Source organism: Eucalyptus grandis, chromosome 1, assembly GCF_016545825.1.
Source record: "Eucalyptus grandis isolate ANBG69807.140 chromosome 1, ASM1654582v1, whole genome shotgun sequence".
Lineage (NCBI taxonomy): Eukaryota > Viridiplantae > Streptophyta > Magnoliopsida > Myrtales > Myrtaceae > Eucalyptus > Eucalyptus grandis.
In genome coordinates, this window is record NC_052612.1 from 12,982,168 (window position 1) to 13,002,286 (window position 20,119).

The 20,119-nt window shown below is 35.9% G+C and overlaps 1 protein-coding gene across 4 annotated transcripts; it reads left to right on the forward strand.

Annotated features, from left to right (window-relative positions):
- Positions 1-10,632: 10,632 nt before the first annotated feature.
- Positions 10,633-16,799, forward strand: LOC120293488 (pentatricopeptide repeat-containing protein At3g22470, mitochondrial-like). 4 transcript variants are annotated; one of them, XM_039313022.1, is made up of 3 exons: positions 10,633-12,991; positions 13,428-14,078; positions 16,428-16,799. In XM_039313022.1, exon 1 carries the CDS (start codon positions 10,708-10,710, stop codon positions 12,787-12,789), a length of 2,082 nt encoding a protein of 693 aa, XP_039168956.1. In that variant the 5' UTR covers positions 10,633-10,707; the 3' UTR covers positions 12,790-12,991; positions 13,428-14,078; positions 16,428-16,799. The 4 variants fall into 4 exon arrangements, with proteins under 4 accessions (XP_039168956.1, XP_039168882.1, XP_039168924.1 ...); XM_039312948.1 differs by having other exon boundaries at positions 10,633-13,631; positions 13,758-14,078; positions 16,428-16,779; XM_039312990.1 differs by having other exon boundaries at positions 10,633-13,631; positions 13,775-14,078; positions 16,428-16,779.
- The last annotated feature ends 3,320 nt before the right edge of the window (positions 16,800-20,119 follow it).

The window sequence follows — 20,119 nt, forward strand, 5'->3', positions numbered from 1 at the left end:
TTTTCAACAATATATGCGTGTTCGTGCTAGTCTTATTATGGATTTGTACTTATTGATAAAACATCAAATCACTAAAGACAAATGAGTATAATGCATATATACATAAACTAATTATCATTTACAATAATACATATCACATTCTATGTAACCCTAGAGATATCCTATGGGTTAAGAGGATGTCTCTAGGAATAGCATTTATAAATGGATCAATAACCATTATATTAGTTGAAATATATTGAAGCATCACTTCTTTATGCGCTATTATATCTCTAATGGAGTTGTTTTTTTATATTAATGTGCTTATTGTCCTATCATGATACTTGGGATTTTTCACATAGGCAATAGCTACTTGACTAGTATAATAAATTGTAATTAGTCTTAGAACCTCAGTGACAATGACTAAATTTTCTAAGAAATATTTTAGCTATACTACTTCTTGCACTGTAGTAGAGCACGCAATAAATTATGCCTCTATCGTAGATAAAGCCATGCATGTTCATTTCTTACTATTCCAATAAATTGCACATTCATTAAACAAGAATGCATATCCATAAATTGATTTACGTTCATCTAGGTCTCCTTTTCAACTAGCATCTGAGTAGCCTAACAAGCGTAAATTATTCTCTGATAATAAAGTCGATAGTCTATAGTGTTTTTCAAGTATCTTAAGATCTTCTTCACTACTTTCTAGTGTACTTGATCAAAATTTGATTGATAATAGATATTGACTCACTAACCCCACGACATGACAGATGTTGGGTCAAATACACATCATAACATACATCAAACTTTCAACCGCGCTAGTGTAAGGAACCGTTTCCATTTCTTTCTTTTTTTCTAGAATCTTAGGACAAATCTTAGTACTCAAGCATTTACCTTGTGTGACAATGATATCAATGAGATTACAATTTACATATTGAAACGCTTAAGAATCTTCATTATATAAGACTCTTATAATGGAGTAAGAAGTTTTCTTAATCAATCTTTTTCGATCTTAACTCTCAATATATAAGTGACCTATCCCATGTCCTTCATTTCAAAATTAAAGTACATTCATTTCAAAATTAGAGAACAATCATCCTTTTATGATGATAACTAAACCCTTATCATTTTTAGCTAACAGAATATCGTTCATATAAAGTGATAAAATCACAAATTTATCTTTGAACCATTTGATATATACACAATGATCTTCTTCAATTATTGTGAATTCGAAAGATATTATGGCTCGATGAAAACAAAGATGTCACTGTCTAGATGATTGCTTAAAGCCATATATTGAACGATAAAGCTTGCAAACTTTATGCTCCTAACCTTTAGCTATAAAACCTATTAGCTATTTCATATGGATTTTTTTTTCATCTAGTTCTCCATTAAGAAATGTTGTATTTACATCCATTTGATATAATTATAAGTCCAAATGTACAATGATGGATAAAATAAGGCGTATAGAAGCAAACCTTACAATTGGTGAAAATGTTTCTCATAATCTATACCTTCTTGTTGAGTATGAGCCTTATACTTTTCAATGGATTTATCCGCCCTTCACTTAATTTTAGATGTGGTTTACCCTCATTAACTCCATCTCATCTTCCAAAGTTTTTGTCTATTCTTCTTTATCAGAGAATGAGAGAGCCTCTTAACTAGTCTTAGGCTTGGCATTGTCTTACGGAATAATCATAAAGTTTCCCCTTAAATCTCAAAACGACGACGAGGATTGCTTTTATGATTATTTTTACGTAACTTAACTTCTCTTGAATTCAATTTGCTAGAAAACGCGGCACTCCCTCTAGGTCTTGTATGTTGAAGTAAATCTTCATTTCCCTCGACAACATTAGCGGTTGTGTTATTATGGTCTTTCATTCCATATAATTGGAAGTTCTTATCAATCTCACCTCAACTAGGAAAATCGTTCTTCAATAACATGACATCTCGTAACTCCATTTCAGTTATACTTCCATCAGTATGTTCACCTATGAACATATCCTTTGGAGTGTTTAGAATATCTTATAAAGATACATTTATTCAATTTATAGCTTAATTTATCATATTTATGAGAAGAATTATGAACATAAGCTGTACACCCCCAATGACGTAAATTACTTAGGTTTGGTTTCCTACCAATCCATAATTCATAAGGGGTAGAAGTGACTGACTATGAGGGCACACGGTTAAATATATAAGCAATGGTCAATAACGCATCTTCTTAATATGAGATAGGTAGATTTGTTTGCACTATCATAGACCTAACAATTTTCAATAGGAATCTATTCATTTTCTCGGCAACCCAAATTTGTTGCAGAGTACCAGGAATAATAAATTGTTATATAATTCTTTTTTCATTATAAAGAATCTTGAATTGCTCAGATAGATACTCAAGTCCGAGATTGGTTCTCAATGCCCTTTATTATTTTGTTCAACCGATTCTCTACTGACGTTACATATCGTCTAATGTAATCTAATATTTCTGATTTATGAGAGATTAGAAAAATATAATTGAAATGCGTGAAGACATCTATAAAAGTGATGAAATATAAGGCATCATGCCTCGCTATTACATTCAATGAACCACAAATGTAAAATGTATAAGTTGCAAAGAAAGTTCGGCTCTAGCTCTTTTACCGAATGATTTTTTTTAGTTACTTTTCTCGTTAGACAATAGTCACATATGAATATATTAACATTAACGAGTGACCCTAAAAGATCTTATTTAGCTAACTTTTGCATTCTTTGTAACCCAATATAACCTAATCTAGCATGCCAAGTACTTGCATCAATCTCAACGTTACTAAAAGATGTAATTAAAGAAAAACAACCATTAACATTAACATTGTACACATCATAGTCAATGTCTAACACCATAAAATCATTCAATATGTGACCAAAATCATAATAAACTGTTTCAAATAAAATATCAATACAATCACCATAAAAATTCAATAGATAACCTAGGCTAAGAAGAACAATTATGGAGACTAAGTTTCATCAAATCTCTAGAGTATAGAGGACATCATGTAAAAATAAATTTCAACCACCACATAAAATTTATTTACATATGCCGATACCTTTTACTTCAACTCTTGAGTTATTCCCAACGTATGTCCATCTTCTTTTAGGCTGACGATATTCCACAAATAATCCTCAGTCTCTAGTTACATGGTCTGTTACTCCTAAGTTTACAGTCTATATTTGATGTGATTCAACAAGCATTACAGTATTAAAAACAAAAGTATTACTTAAAGTAATAGAATATTAAGGTACCTCTTTTTACTCGATGAATTTACTAGCAAAGTGACCCATCTTGTCACAATGATAGCACTTCATCTTGGCTTTATCCTTTTTCCCACCATGGTTTTTACATTAGAAGGTTTTAGCCCTCTTAGGTGCCTAATTAGTCTCATTCCCTTTGTTGTTGAATTTATGGTTTCTTTTGCGCTTGAAACCCGAAGTTTTGAATGAACTCAATTCAGCAATATAAGCATGGGTAAAGGATCTCGCAATCTCTAGACATTCATCCTCTAATTCCAAATGATACGTTATATTGTCAAAAGTGACGATATTCTCATATGCTTCTAACTGTTAGGAAGAAACCTTACAACAGCATGAACTTATTGTTCATCAGTAAGGGAGAGACCTATCAACTTTAGCTTACGAATCATGTTTGACATCTTTCAAAAATACTGTATTATCATTACATTTGGACGCTTTCGATATTTGTCAAACTTGATGGTGAGTCTCCTTAATTTACTAGCAGACGTAGCCTCAAACTTATCTTTCAAGGCAACCTACATTATTTGAGTTTAATCATAACTTTTAAACTTTCACATGAAATTATCTTGCATACAACTCAACAATGTGATGTGAGAAATATTATTTTTCTTTTTCCAAAATTGATAAGCTTCTTAATCTCTCCCGTGCTGAGCTAAAGTTTCATGTTTAGGCTCATCCATGTTACGGCTAAGGGTTTCTAAAACATCTTACTACATAAAGATATACTAAATCTTTCGGTGCGAAATATCATAATTATCACCATTCAGTTTTTCACCCTTATCGAGATCAATCACAGTGATCTTAGATGCCAAAGCCATAATTAATCGTCACAACGCATTGACATAATAAACGCAAAATCAATACTAGCGTATTTTCATAATAACACAAATATTTAATTTGCAATAAAGAAAAATTAAATTAATGATAATTCAACAAAAGACACATAAACGAAAGTTCACTGTATTCCTAATTCACTTTTATGTACGATTGTTCTACTATCATTAACTAGTTTAATTTGCCCACTTTAGGTGAGAACTCTTTCGAATTCTATCAACCTATAAATTCCCACTAATAAAAAAATAATCACATGATCCCATGTAATTTTCACACTTTTCTATTAAATATCAAAAGGCATAGCATGATGTAAACCAATATATAAAAAAACAATTATGAAGCAACTATAATCGAAGGCAGAATTCAACACGTAATGAAAAAAATCAAGGATCTTCAACCATTGTTCGAGTTTGCTTCGAATCAGGACTAAGCTTTTATACGTGCTATTATCGAACTAAGCTTTTCATAACATATATATGGTTATTTTCATGTAGGCTAGCTTTTATATTTCTAAAACCATAAGAAAATACAGGTTAAAAGAAATAAATAATGCACTTATACCTCAAAAATACACATACTTAGGATTCCGTACAAATTTTTATTTCTTTAAAAGCCTCAAACATGTAGAATAACTATACCAAAATGTAAAGCATATCTATACGAACCAAACGCCACCCATCACGCGCCAATCGGATCTCCTATGTGTCGACGTGTGCCTCCTGAGTGCGCGGCACGTGTGGCACACATGCCAACGAGCCAACAAGGCTCCTGGCCATTTTGATTGATTCGACCAATTGACTAGTCAATCGGTTTAGGTCTCTAGTCAGGTTGGATCATCGGTTAGTCGCCGATCGGCCGACTGTTGCCAGTTGGGTAACATCATTGATGACATCAACATGTCGATTACCGACCATTGGCTAATGTCATTGATGACGTCAGCGTGTACCGATTCGTCGACGCATGTATGGGCGCATCCAGCATCTTCTGGTGGCGCTAGACCACCTTTCAACTCATCTCGACGAGTACTTTTACCTCGTATATTCAAAAATTGAATTTAATCAAGAAAATATTCCAAAAAATGGCCAAAATTGTGCAGGTGTACACGACCTCCAAACCCGTTTTTCACTTTGGTTTGTTTTTGATGATTCATGTTACAATTTTCGAGCAATAAACATCCAAACGATGTGAAGTTCATCTTCTTGATCCTCGTATCAAATAGCAAACAAGAAAATTCGATGGGAAAACAAGGCATGAATCATACCATAGGCTCTAATACTAATATAGGAGGAAAGTTGGTGGAAGAAATGACTTACCTCTTCGATGTGCAATGAACAATTTACCTTGGAATGAATGTGAATCATGAGCCAACGACGGACGATAAGACTTCATGATGCTCTGAATACAATCACGAGGAAAACATTCAATTTCCACTGCGTTAATACCGATTGTCTTCTCAAAGCAATAATGGAATGCCTTTTGTTCCTTGATGGAGAGAGGAGAAGAAGAGAGAAAACTTTTTTTCTAAACATTCTTTCTAACAACTACACCAACGGTTATCTCCAAAAGTTATTTATATGACTTTCTTCATACCATTTCAAAATGGTGTCTCTCTATCATAACATATCAAGACGAACCAGTGCGTCTTAATCACACCCCATCATGGACGAACTAATCAAGTATAACAAAGTATTTGAACTTAGATTTACGGCATTATGTACTTTTGATTTGTTACCATTGATTATTGCCAATAGTTGTTTCACCATTGATTTTGCCTTGCTCTATTTTGGTTAGACAAGCTGGAAAGTTCAAATTTCGGCCAAATATTGTAGCTTCATATTGTTTCGTGAGCACGTAATTTCATTGCTCTGTTTAAATGATTCACAAAATTTAGATTTATTCATGTTGTTCAAATGTAAATCATCAAGAATTGAATTAATTTGAGACTTCTTTTAATGATTTGTGATGGCATTGTTGTTCTAATGCTAATTTTGGACAAGAAACCATTTCAATGCCATGATTAGACTTAGTAATTTCGTTGCATGCAAGTGGTTTGTTGAAATGTGTCTATGAAGCTGTGAAATGTATTTGAGAAAGAGTTAATTATATCTATTGACGAAAAGGTTCATCATCTCTTAAATCTCAATATGAATTTTAGATTCACATATGTCATTGTTGTTTTGCGAAACTCGAACATGAAATCAAGAATAACATCACTATTTGTTGTGTTGCTCTGTTTTGTGCATTGAACTCCTAATGGTAGCTAACATAAGTTCCTGGAGAAATGACTAGTAGTTCATGGCTTAAGCGTGGATTTACAGAAGCATTCATCTCAATTTGTATTTTTCTATCCACGCTCTAAATTTCTACAACTCTTTGATTGTGGCTGATAGTGGTGGTCTGGTGACCAATAGAGGTGGTTGCCGGTTAAGACTGTTGGTGTAGTAGTATAAATTTAGTTAACCTCCATTGAAGACCTTCAACTTTCTGAAACTTCTATATTTGGTTATGCGATCCAAAACCCCTTGGAGAATGCTAGACCGTTTGGTAATTATTTTGAGTGAACTTTCTCTTGAAAGCTAGCATTTGGAAGGCTAAAAGTCTAATGCTAGTAGAGACTAGTTTGGGCTTTCAACATTTGATCATTTGATCGAATGTTGAACTCAATTTTTCTTCCAAAACTACCCTCACCAACTCTTCAAATTTCAAATTTTATCCCTAATTATTTTTTTTATTAAAAAAGGATCAAACCCTTCGCTGGTTCAATGAAGGGTTACGATTGTTGGGGGATAGATTTGGCGTCGACGACTTTTGATTAAGGTCACCCGAGGTTGGTCGATCTCCAACGAGGGTTGTGTGAACCCAGCAAGGGCCGCTAGAGGTTGCCTCGTCAGGGTTGCACGACCAATTGGCAACCCTCGCCATTGGGCAACCTTGATCGATGGCCACCAGCGCCAAATCTAGCTCGCTGGTAGCTGTAGCCCTTCGCCGAACCGGCGAAGGGTTTGGTCTTTTATTATTTCAATTATATATATATATTTGATTCTTTTTCAAATTTAAACAAATAAAAATATAGAAAATTATTTTTTTTTTTTTGGTGGCCTGGAATCTCATACAGTTGGCGGCAGGCAAGTAAACTGGGGGACACGTAAGCGGGACGACCCACCACTCCCAGCGTCCTACTTAAGACTCCAAGCAACCGTGAGGGGGAGAGAGCGCAAACCATCGCGGTCACCAAGGCGGTGGTATAGAAAACTAATATTAATCACCAAAGCACTTTTCAAATGTGTTGTCTATTGATCGGTATTTTCTCTCAAAGTTGCTTATCAAAAGCGTAATTTACCAAACGGCCTTTGCATCTATCCAATGCCTTTTAGGCTAAATTATTTTGCATTTGCCTAATGGGCTTTCAAAATACTAAACCAAATGCACTTAGATTAACTTATTGGTCATTCTATGTTGTTTTTTCCAAGTTTCAACTTGCCTGTTTTAGTTGAATGCTGAGGTTACATTTTGGGATCATAATAAATGCAAAAATATTGTATGGACACTTAAAAACTGATAACCTTAAGATTCATAATTTGGTAAAAGGCCACGTTGACACTTTAACTGACAAATAATCAAGTTAAGGTACCAAAATGGTACTAGTTAGATCTCTAATATAATCAAGTCATTGACTCTAGATCTCTAGTTTCATAAAATGGTTCCTAGTTGGCTCCTTATATAGAACTTTCATAGGGTTTATTGAATTAAAATGAAACTATCCCAAAACATGTCTTCCCCCGACACTTGTTTGAGAGGGTCACCACAACTTGGTGACTAGGACTTGGTTCTAGACCTTAGAGGATTGAGGCCTAGAAATGACTTGATTGTTTGTCAACTAAAGTGGTTTTCATGGCAGCACGTGTCAAATTCTCATGGAAAATGAAGATAGTTTGCTAATGTTTTAAATGTTGATGCAGACTGGGAGTTGTTAGGGATGATGTATTTGCTGATACATTTGTCTTGTAGAGAGAAGTAGTAATGTATGATTAAGTGGATGTATATTGAATCAGTGTTTTGATATATACTATCTTGAATGCTTTTATTTGCTTTAACATTTTGTACACACAACCCATAGCCTAAACTCAGGCTACATCCTTAGAAAACTACCTAAGATGGTGTTGAGAATAGGTTGGACCACCCGTAGCTAGCGACGATGGGACAATTATTCTCGTCATCACGCAAAAAAAAAAAAAAGTCAGACCCATCCACAATTAGCGACATGGAGAAAGACTTACTATTTCATTGGATAAGATCCCGAGCCAATAGTATATGCCACCTTTATGTGTCAAACTTCATAAGTATATCTGTGTGTATGTGTGATTTAAAACCCTTCTTAGTGGTTATTGAAAGTATATTCCATACTTTCTTAATTTCTTCTACTTCATTCACTTATGTTTTCAATGTTCATATTTGGAATCCATGGTGACAAATTAAAACGTCTTTGTGATTTGGATATAATGGGAATATTAGATATTTAAATCATTCCCTGCTTTGGCATTATGGATAAATTAGATCGAAGAGGTCAAAGCTATGTGGAAAAAAAGATTGATTACCTTATATCTCTTCTTTGTGTCAAGTATCAAGTGAGTCTCATGCAAGTGATGGCGTACTTTTGGAATCCAATCATCTTAATATTCATTTTTGGCAAACACGAATTAGTTGCGACAATTGAGGATTATGGTCTGGCTGTCAAAGTGGTCTCTTTCTCTAAGTTGGTCAAACAACCCTAGAGCCAGCAAGCGTTCTTAGCTCAACTTTTAGAGGGGAAAAGGTAGGGTGAGCATGTTCCTAGTTGGGCCAATCCACCCCCTAACCCTAGGACCAACCCACACAGTGCTGATCCTCAATTATTGGGACTAAGGACTGAATCGACCCAATGGGTTCGGTCAGTTCAAGGTCAACCCGAGATCAACCCATAATTTTTTATTTCATTTTTTTTTTTGTACTTCTTAAAAAACGATTGAGGACCGGACTAACCCAATTAGTTCGATCGATTTCCAAGTCAATCCAGAACCAATCAATAATTTTTTATTTCATTTTTTGTACTATTTGAAAGGGCAACCGAGGACCATACCCACCAAATGGATTCGATGATGAGCGAGGTTAGTTAAGAAAGGCAAGCGGTGAGGGTCAAGTGAGGTGAGCATCGAATAGAATGAGCATCGAATGTCGAGCATGTAGCAACAAGCCAAGTGAGCATCGAACGGTGAGTTGCACGAATGACCTAAAGCGAGCGAGGCAAGTGTCGAGTGGCGAGCGGAAAAATTGTTTCTTTCGATTTTGGCAAATTGAATACTAAGAAGACAAATAAGATATTAAAGAGGATGCCATAAAGAGTTGTTTATGCTTTTTGAACGCCGTGAGGACTCCTTACAAAAACATTTTCCTTCTTCGTAAATTATGACTATTGACATAGTAAAATATATTAAAAATCTAAGTTATTAAACAATAATATAAAATTACTTGAATTCCTCATTAAAGAGTTATTTAATGTTGTTAACGTTATTTATTTTAAATTTTCTCTATATAAAAAAATTATAAATAATATATATATCTAGTCGGGGTTGGTCCGGGTTGGACCAACCCGAAACTTTTAGTGACCGATGACCGACCCGCATAAGTATTGGTCAGGAATTCTAAGATCGAGGACCGACCTAGTCCTTGGGAACCGAACCAGGACTAACGAGAATGGGCCGATCTAGGGCCGATCCAAGGAAAAGGATTAGAAACTAAAAAATTTTAAAAAGTTAATCCAATGGTTGTCTCGCCCTCTTTCTTAATTGAAAAGTTCATGAGTCTACCTATAGAATCTAGTCATAACTTGTTAGGATTTTTCCCTTAAACTCCATTTATTTAACGAAAAATGTTACATTTCAAAAATATTCAAGAAGTCTAAGAAAATGGTTATATTTTCCGAAGCTTAGCTAAAATATGAAAAAAGAACTGGAAACCGTAGTTCTTCATTCGAAAAGTAAAATTTGATTTGATTTTCCTAATTACACACACTTTTTAGGTGTTAATGACTTGCACACGAGCAATTGGGAACCAACGGGCATTTCTTGATTTCAATTTTTCGGAATCGACCCTTAGTGGACAGTTCTCAATCCCTTCCATGATGGAAACCATCCACTCCAAAACCAATCCTCTATATTGGTGATGTGTTTGCTCAAAAAAAATAAAAAAATATTGGTGATGTGAATATAGTATATAGACTTTCTCTTCAAAATTTAAGAATAAAGAAAATATTGAATTTAGAAATATGAATGAATCATATATCATCCTTAATTTTAAAGATTTTTATAAGTGAATAATATTTCGGGTGCTTTTTGTAGATAAGAAGCAAATTAGGTCCCCATGTGTAAATTCCTGAAGTTTAATATTTTAAGAAAATGGATACCAATGCAATTTCCCTAAATTCCTAACCCTTAATATTTTAAGCTAATGTATCACTGTTATGTTTGGGATTGGGATCTAATTGGCGACCGTCAAGATGACTATATAGAAGCTTGAGAAAGGGAGCGAGAGGAAGCGCCATAAGCTTAAAGCTTTTCACTTCTACTGATGAAGCCGACGAATCTCTGCCTTGCTTCTTCCATCTTCCTCCTTCTTCCCGCTCCAGCTGCGATCTTTGGCGAGTCATCATCCCTTTCCGTTCTCTGTCACCCTTATCTCCCTTATCCTTCTCATCTCCCTTTCTCGTCTCACCGTCGTCGGAGGTTTTCCTCGACCCCTAACCCTAATTTAGACGACCCCAACCATGTCTTGAGTTACGTGAGGAGAAATTGCAGAGCTGGTGGTGGTGGCGGCGGTGGGTTTACGAGTGTGGGTGATGCCCTGTGTTGCTTCGGTAAAATGATAAAGGCGAGCCCTTTGCCTTCCTCCGGGGATTTCAGTCTACTGTTGGGTGCTATAGTGAGGATGAAGCACTACTCGACTGTGATCCGGTTGATTGAGCGGCTGCCTTCTTTGGGGATCGAGGGTGATGTTGCCTTGCTGACCATTTGGATGAATTGCTTCTGCCGGTTAAAGCGGGTTGATTTGGGTTTGTCTATCCTGGGCAGAATCTTCAAGCTTGGGTTTCACATTGATGTGGTGGCATCGAACACCCTAATTGATGGTCTCTTTATTCAGGGCAAAACTGATCAAGCCTTGAGGTTCCTCGATGATATGCAACGAAACGGCCCCGAACCTAATGAGACCACGTATGCGATAGTTGTGAAGGGGTTATGCAGGGCGGGTAACACCAAATTTGCGATCGAATTGCTGAGGGACTGGGAAGAGAGAAGCTGCAGGCTTGGTTCCTTCACATACAACATAGTGATTGATAGTCTTTGCAAGGAGGGATTGATTGCAGAAGCGTTGAGACTCCATGAAAGTATGAGTAGGAAAGTGATCAAACCAGATGTTGTTACTTACAACTCCTTGATTCATGGTCTGTGCAATGTAGGCCAGCTGGAAGATGCTCTCACATTGTTGAAAGAGATGACAAGCAGAGCAATCCAACCCGATTTAGCCACTTATAACTCCTTGGTTCATTGCTTATGCAACCTAGGCCAATGGAAAGATGCTACGGTCTTGTTGGAGAAGATGACGAAGGCAGGAATTGAACCAGACGTCGTTACTTATACCTCGGTCATTCAAGGAGTGTGCAATTCTGGCCAATTGACAGAGGCTCGAAGACTGCAGAGTCATATGGTGCAAAGCAGAGTAATGCCGAATGTTCGAACCTTCACTGTCCTGGTGGATGCATATTGCAAAGAGGGAATGCTTGTAGAGGCCGAGGCCTTAGTCGACCAGATGATTCAATTAGGTAAAATGCCTGATAGTGTCACTTATAATGCCTTGTTGAATGGTTATTGTTTCCAAAATAGGATGGATGATGCTATGGCGGTTCTTAATTTGATGGTTGAAAGAGGCTGCTCACCTAATGTCATTTCTTATAACACATTGATTAATGGATACTGCAAAGGGAAAAGAGTTGACAAATCAAAAATACTGTTCCAAGAAATGCTTGAAAGGGGCCTGAATCCTAACGTCATCACATACAGCACTCTAGTATATGGATTTTGCCAGGTTGGGAACCTTGAAGCTGCGGTGGAGCTAATTAATGAGATGCAATCTCGCAATCTCTTTCTAGATCATTATACCTTGAATGCTTTCCTGGATGGCTTGTGTAAAACACAGCAGATTGACAAGGCCATGATATTGCTTCGAAAGATGGAAGATTCCAAATTCATCCCAAACATCGTGACTTACAATATCCTAATAAATGGCATGTGTAATGCCGGAAAGCTCGACGATGCAAAGGGGCTGGTTAATTGTTTGCATGCTCGAGGCTTGCAACCTGATGTGTGGACATGTAACATTCTCATGCATGGGTTGTGCAAAGGAGGATGTACGGAGGAAGCATATCAGCTTCTAAAGGAGATGGAAGGAAATGGATGCTTTCCAGATGGGGTCACTTATAACACAATAATCCAAGGATTGCTAAGAAATAATGAAAATACTAGAGCCACGCAACTTGTCGGTGAAATGGTTGAAAGGGGTTTTTCTGCAGATGTAGCGACAATGGAATTGTGGGTCAAATATCTCGTGACAAATGGAACTTCTTCCTTTACTAGGAGAACTCTCCATTGTCTCTGAGATCTGTCCACATTTTCATCTGAAATGTGATGAAGAGTAAATCAGATATATGTCAAGTTTTCTTCCAAACGTCTTCTCTTTGTGTCCCATGTCCCATTGATGAAGTTTTTTTAAATCGGAGAGATTATTCACTGAATCGAACCGCCCAAGACGGCAAATTTTTGGAGGGGTATAAGGTGGATTTTGATCCTCGTATATCTAGGTTCGGTACGAAATCTCTGTATTGAACTGTTATGTGTACTCATTTGTTAGTGCTTTTGGTGCCTAATGTTGTTCAAACAGGTGAAATTCATACGAATGATCAAGCAGTCTGAGGATGATATCGTATTAAATAGATGTTAATAGCAATAACTTTACTATGTAATGAAGTATATTATGTCATAAATCCTGATTAGCCTATTGTGTATGTGCTTTGAGAGAGAGATCCTAGTTTTCTGTTATACACTTTCTTTTTTGACAATCTGATCCTTTTAATGTCCTATTTACCATAGACACTTCAAAGAAGAGGCATACATTGAAGTGGATGGTATTTGAATCGGTAGTGGAGTATATTTGGATCGAGCTGTGTACTCAGATTATTACCACAGGTCGATTACATATTTGGTTTATTTGCTCTGCTTCTTACATGCAAATAACAGCGAGGTTTGAGGGACGGCTTGCTGACTAAGGAACGTGGCTGCAAATGTATGAAACTACTTGAAGTATCTTCCCTTTTGCACTGCCAGGGATTTTCCGAAAAGCATCTGATGATGGGTGAACATGAATGCCGTTGACAAACATTCCCAATGTTAGCCGTCTTGGGCGAACAACAATCAACTCCATTGCAGTCAGGCCCAGATGATGTAAATTCCATCGTCTTTTCCACTGCATCAATTGAATTACTTTCCCGATCAATAGGGTTGGCTCTCAATGGAAGTACATTCCTTGCCATTTTTATCTGTCTTAATTACTGACTCGGGGTTTTTAAGTGTCTCACTCACAACAGGAAGATTTGCCTGGACAGTCTGCCTCTCGTCGTGCCCTCTACTCTTTGTTTGCTGACCCAATCATAGTAGCGTGCAAGAGTTCCGGAGATGAGTCTTTGATTTAAGTTCACGCATGGATACCGTCGTCAGATATGATCAATTGAGCTCAGAAAAGAGAATTTGTCAAGCAAAAGGTTCAAATTGAAGTTGTGCATATATCACAAGAGGATCAACTCCTTGGCTGTCTCTTTTGTCCGTTTCCTGATTTAACAACGCAGGTTCATGGGCTTATCAACTGAAGCGAGGCCACTTTTACGATGAAAGGTAAAATCTTCAGAGAAAATTGGTTTCTTAAGTATCCCCTACTGCGATAGTATATGCTGGTTTGGTTCAATCTTATGCTGATAAGTCCATTTAATTGTTTCATGCATTAGCTCTTCCTCTGTATTACTTTTGGTTTATGCTGATGACTCTTATATGGTATGACCAGTAACTGATTTGACATAGTTTCTGTTTTGCTGATTTGGCTTCTTCAAAATATTTTCTTGAAAACAAAATGAATGAACCCTCTCGTGGTATTTATCTTGTATGCTGTAAATATGTTCTCAACCTCCTGAATGATTTTCAAGTAGTGATCCTTATGCAAATACTAGGGACAAAGTCAATGTTATTTCTTTCCGAATTTCAACAGAGAGTTGTGCTTCAAGTTCAACGTATAAGTTAAATTCACAAGCGGCTCTAGCAAGGTTGTAACAATTTCTTTTAGCCTTTAGGCAGCGTTTCCTTCTATAAATTCCGGCTTTTGGTTTTGAACTCTCTTGCACGACCTCTTATTTGCGTGTCCCCAACTGCCATCTCTTGAAGACCTGCTTAAGTACCATAGGAACAAACCCAATGACGTGCGTGTAGCTTAGATAGACAATACAGGTTTGATTTTTCGTGTGAATCATTGCTTTGAGCTGCTTTCTTAGGTTTTCTCGGGCATAAAAAGGCAATTTGAGAACTTTAAAATAACAAAAAAGTATAGGAGCCACATATCATATCATTTCCCACAATAAAAATGACAACAAGAACGGCAGAAACATCCACACACAACATAAATTAGGATATATGACTAGAGCATTTATTCTTCAACACATTTAAGCAATGCACATCCCAGTGCCGTTACCGTTCGAACAAGGTTCTCCATGTTTGGCACCAAACCACTTAACCACTAAATGAGTAGTTTTTGTACCTCGTTCTACAATCTTCAAGCTTGACTTGAGCGCCCAGACTGTCCGGACAGATGGCCAATATTTGGGATTTAACAAAGCTCATACATATGCCACAATCACTGTAAGAAAGTGCTTGGCTACAAATAACGTGACCATAGGCAATTGCTGTCGGATAAGGAGATGCGGTGGAGTAGTTGTAGTTCGCGTGATTTGATGTCACGGTCACCATGTGCTCAAGGAGATAAGCCAAGCTGTTTGCATAAGGATCACCGCTCGAATAGGAGCCGGTATTGCAAGCCCAATAAACTATGCCGGTGTGTGTGGCACCTTTGGCAACATTGAACATCAAGGGGGACAACATTAGCATAATTGCAACTCTTGAAGGACTTTTCATAATGTGATATGCCTTAATTTTTTTACTCAACCCAACTTTGTATCTTGATAGACTCAGGTCCTGACTATTTATAGCAGTTGTACCCAATAGATTTTCTCCTATGATTAGCATATCAACCTTTCTTCCATGGTACCAATGCATAAAAAATCTTAAAAGCTTCTAACTATTTGTTTATAGAATGGAAACAATGCAATTTTATATTTGCTGTGGGCTAGATATGCAATTTGATCTGTTTAAGTAATTCAAAATATTTCTTTAGTTTGCATTTGTCCTTTTTTTTTGTCTAACGTGCCGTTTTTAGTACTTGGGCAACAGTTGCTCACAATTGTATGATTTAAGCATACACAAATTTGTCACTCTCTTTCACGAATCATTGGTAATCCTGATTTTTCTTTTTTTGGAATTATTAAGGGTTTTAATTGTCTCTCAATATTCAATGTATGTCGATGATGTTGCTCTTGTCTTTTTTCATCTTATACTCTCATTTAAGGCCCGTCTATTTCTCTAGAGTTATCATTCATTGACTACAACAATTCTAGACAATTTAATCAAGAAGATTCTTGATTCCTTTGCTTATTCTTTAAATCCTTGTTTATTCTTTTTACATCCTCTATTGGATAACATTTGACCTATTCAATCTTAGCTTGACTAGTACTCACAAATTTAAGTAAACCGTTATATTCACATGCATAACATGATATCCCTTGCTGGAGCTCACGAAATAGATGAGATATCTAAAGAAATAGTCAAAAGATTTATTCGTAGGATCATGTTATTGACTATCTCGATGAATACTTGGCAAACATGCTCACAAGAAATTTTCTTATCTTCAATGCATCAAGGTATTCCTTGAAAATTGGAAAAAAAAAAAAAAAAAACCATATCTGGTTACTTAATATATAGCCAAAAGGTGGCGTACATAGATAAAAACCGGTATATATCTACTTATGGACGGAGCTTGAATATCTGGTTATTTAATCAGGGCTCTGGAAGTGTGCAGTCGTGATTTTGATTTGTGTTTTGTTCTAGCCACAACCCATCACTTGCTTGTGCGGTCAATCGCAGGACACATGCTCATGGAGGATCTGAAGTCGTATGTGTGGTGACCTATCTGAGAGAGCTGAATTTAGACCTTTGGCATCATTTACTTTCGATTCATTGCCATTGATCAATGCCAATAGTTGATTACCATTGATCCTGCTTTGCTCTGCTCCGGTTAGAGATGCTGGAAAGTTCGGATTTTACCTAAAGCCTTTATGCTGGTGCCACTTTCTCTAGTTTTCTTCCTTGATTCAGTCAGAAATCGTAGCTTCATATTGTTTCGTGAACAGGTAATTTCATTGCTCTGTTTCAGTGATTCACAAAATTGAGATGTATTCATGTTGTTTGAATATAAATCATCAAGAATTTGAATTAATCTGAGACTTCTTTTAACGATGTGTGAAGGCGTTGTTGTTCTAATGCTGATTTTAGATGAGAAACCATTTCAATGCCATGATTAGACTTAGTAATTTCGTTGCATGAAAGTTTTTTGTTGAAATGTGTCCATGAAGCCGCAAAATGTATTCGAGAGAGAGAGAGTTGATTATATCTGTTGACTGAAAGGTTCACTAATGCTTATATATCAATAGAAATTTTAGATTCATATATATCATTGTTGTTTTGCGAAACTTGAACATGAAATTGAGAATAACATCGCCGTTTGTTGTGTTGCTCTGTTTTCTGCATTAAACTCCTGATGTTGGCTGACATAAGTTGCTAGAGAAATGATTGGGAGTTGATGGCTTAAGCGTGGATCTCCAGAAGCATCCATCTCAATTTGTTTTTTCCTATCCACACTCTAAATTTCTGCAACTCTTTGATTGTGGCTGATAGTGGTGGTCTGGCGGCCGATGGAGGTGGTCACCGGTGAAGACTGCCGGGGGAGCAGTATAAATTTAGTTAACCTCCATTGAAGACTTTCAATTTTCTGGAACTTCTATATTTGGTTATGCGATCTTGGTTTGCAGATCGAAGGAGATACTGAGAGGGATGAATAGAAATGAAAAGCAAAAATAATGAATAAAGAAAAGACGAAAAAATATTGGGAAAAAAAGAAAATAATAAAATGAGCTTAAAATTGGCTTGATTTAGTTTTAATATATTAGGGTGTTTTGGGTTTTAGAAAGTTTGGGCTAGGCTTAGTTTAGGTGACTTTGAGCCGATTCCAATTTTTGTTATAAGGGCTCATTGATGTTGTCGACCTAGGTCCACGAGGCCATAGTAAGACCCACATCTGGATTGAACTCCTTGGTGTTTCCGGCCTAGATTGGCGAGGCCACGTATGGCCCATGTCCGGATTGAGCAGCTCGGTGCCCCTTTTATTAGAATAAAAAAATAATAATAAAAAAAAATTAGAACAAAAAAAAATATAAAAAGGGTAGTAAAATAAAAAATTGTAATAAATAATTTGGTGAAAGTTACAAGGCCATGTTATATTGTTTGCCTAACTTGTATTGGATTACTTTATTGCACTTTACTTTTTACTTGTTCTTTCATTACTTTTTTAAATCAATTGATTGTGTCCCTTCTATGTTGCTTTTTCTAAGTTTTGATTTGTTTGTTTTCGTTGAATGTTTAGGTTACACTTTGGGATTATAAATAAATACAAAAACATTACATTGACACTTAGACGCACGTGATAAACATTTTATTTCTAGCTAAAACTATTTTTCTACTCCCAAGAATAGGTGTAGAATAGAAATCCATTTGTAATGCAATTTTATTTTTTCTATTTTTAGAACAAATTTTTAGTCTAGAAATGGGCTTGGAATATTAATGAGAAGTTAAAATTTTCTACTTTTTTATTTTGTAATAAAAATAATAAATAAAAACTCTTTTCTCGCTCACCTCGCTACTAGTCGGCTGCCCACTTGCTGTCGCCTGCCATCCACCATTGTTGTTTGCCAATCACCACCACTGCCAGTCATCCATTGGTTGCTGCCATTGCCACTAGTCGTCCATTGGTCGATGCCATCGCCGCAACTCAAGAAGGAGAAATTTTGTATCATTAGTAAAAGAATTTATATTCTTGAAATAGAAATTTTATGTTGTCATCAAACGCTATTTTTACTCAGACAATCGTCCCAAAAATAAAATTAGAGAAATCTATTTGTGGAACAAAAATTGATTTCTAAAACATAATTGTTATCATTCGTGCTTTTAACGGTTAAGAACCTAAGAATTCATATTTTGGTGAAAGGTCGTGTTGACACTTCAATTGACAAATAATCAAGTGTAGGTAATGAAATGTACTAGTTAGATAACTAGCATAATCAAATCCTTCTTGACCCTGCTCATCTCACAAGAGAAAAGTTGAACCCATCCAATTAGCGAGATTAGGATATATTTAGTGTTTCGTTAGGAAGGGATTCTTGAATCTATAGTATATCCCAACTTTATGCGTCGAATCTCACAAGTATATCTATGTACTTATATGATTGAAAACCCTTCTCATCGGACGCTATAAGTATGTTACATACTTTTTTAAAATTCTTCTACTTCATCAACTTAAGTTTTCAAAGTTTATATTTGTAATCCACGGTGATCGGGTAAAATGTCTTTTGTGATTTAGATATAATAGGAAGATTGAATAGTTAAATCATTCTCGCTCCCAAGGACCCTCTTGGCATGATGGATAAATTATAGACCAAGGAGACCAACGCTGTGGAAAAAAGTATTGGTTACCTCATATCTCTTCTTCGGGTTAAGTGTCAAGCGAGTCTCATACAAGCGATGGCACACTTTTGGAGCCTGATCACCTTAACATTCATTTTTGGTGGAGATGAGGAATACGACATTACCATCAAAGTTGTCTCTTTCTCCAAGTTGGTCGAACCACTCGTTGGCCTAGAACCCACAAGTGTCCTAGCTCAATTTTTAGGGGTAAAAAAAAGATCTAAGTTGAAAGATATTAAAAAGTAATTGCAATGGTTGTCCACCCTCTTTGTTTATTGAAAAGTTCTCGAGTCTACCTATAGAATCTGGTCATCAATTTACTAAGATTTTTCTCAAATACTCTATTTGTTTAATGCAAAATGTTACATTTCTAATTTCAAGGAAGTCGATTTTCTAAGTTTGGGTGGAATTTGAAAAAACAAAATCGAAACATATTTTTTGTCATTTGAAAAGTAAGATCTAATTTGATTTTCCTAATTACATTTACACTATTCGGGTGCCAATGACTTGCGTATGGACTTTTGAGAAATTAAGCACATGAACAAGGGTTTTAGAAATGAGTCTTAGATCTCTCATGCACAAGTAGAGTTTTTGTTCCAAAATGCAGATGTCTAGTAACTCCTTTGGAAAATAATTTTCGATGTTCTAAAGGGCGAAATATTTTCATCAATTTATGCATAGATTTTTTGTTTAAACAAGTGTGTAATAATTTGAATTTCACTAAAATGATTCTACCTTAGTTTTTCTTAGGGATAAGTATATTAGAAGTCTTAAAACTTATTATGAAAATGTAATTGGGTCTTAAAACTTTTAAAAAGTACAATTAAATCCTAAAACTTGTCACGGAAATTCAATTAAATCTTAAAATTTTCAAAAAGTTCAATAAAATCCTAAAATTTGTCTCGAACATGTAACCGAGTCTCAAAACTTTCAAAAAAAAGTAATCAATGAAAAGACTTAAATTGAATCACCTTGATAAGTTTTAGGAGTTGATTGTATTTTATAAAATTTTTAGGACTTAATTATATTTTTTAATAAAC

Coding starts and splice junctions, on each gene's coding strand:
- LOC120293488 (XM_039313022.1), top strand. CDS start 10,708: ATGAAGCCGACGAATCTCTGCCTTGCTTCTTCCATCTTCCTCCTTCTT.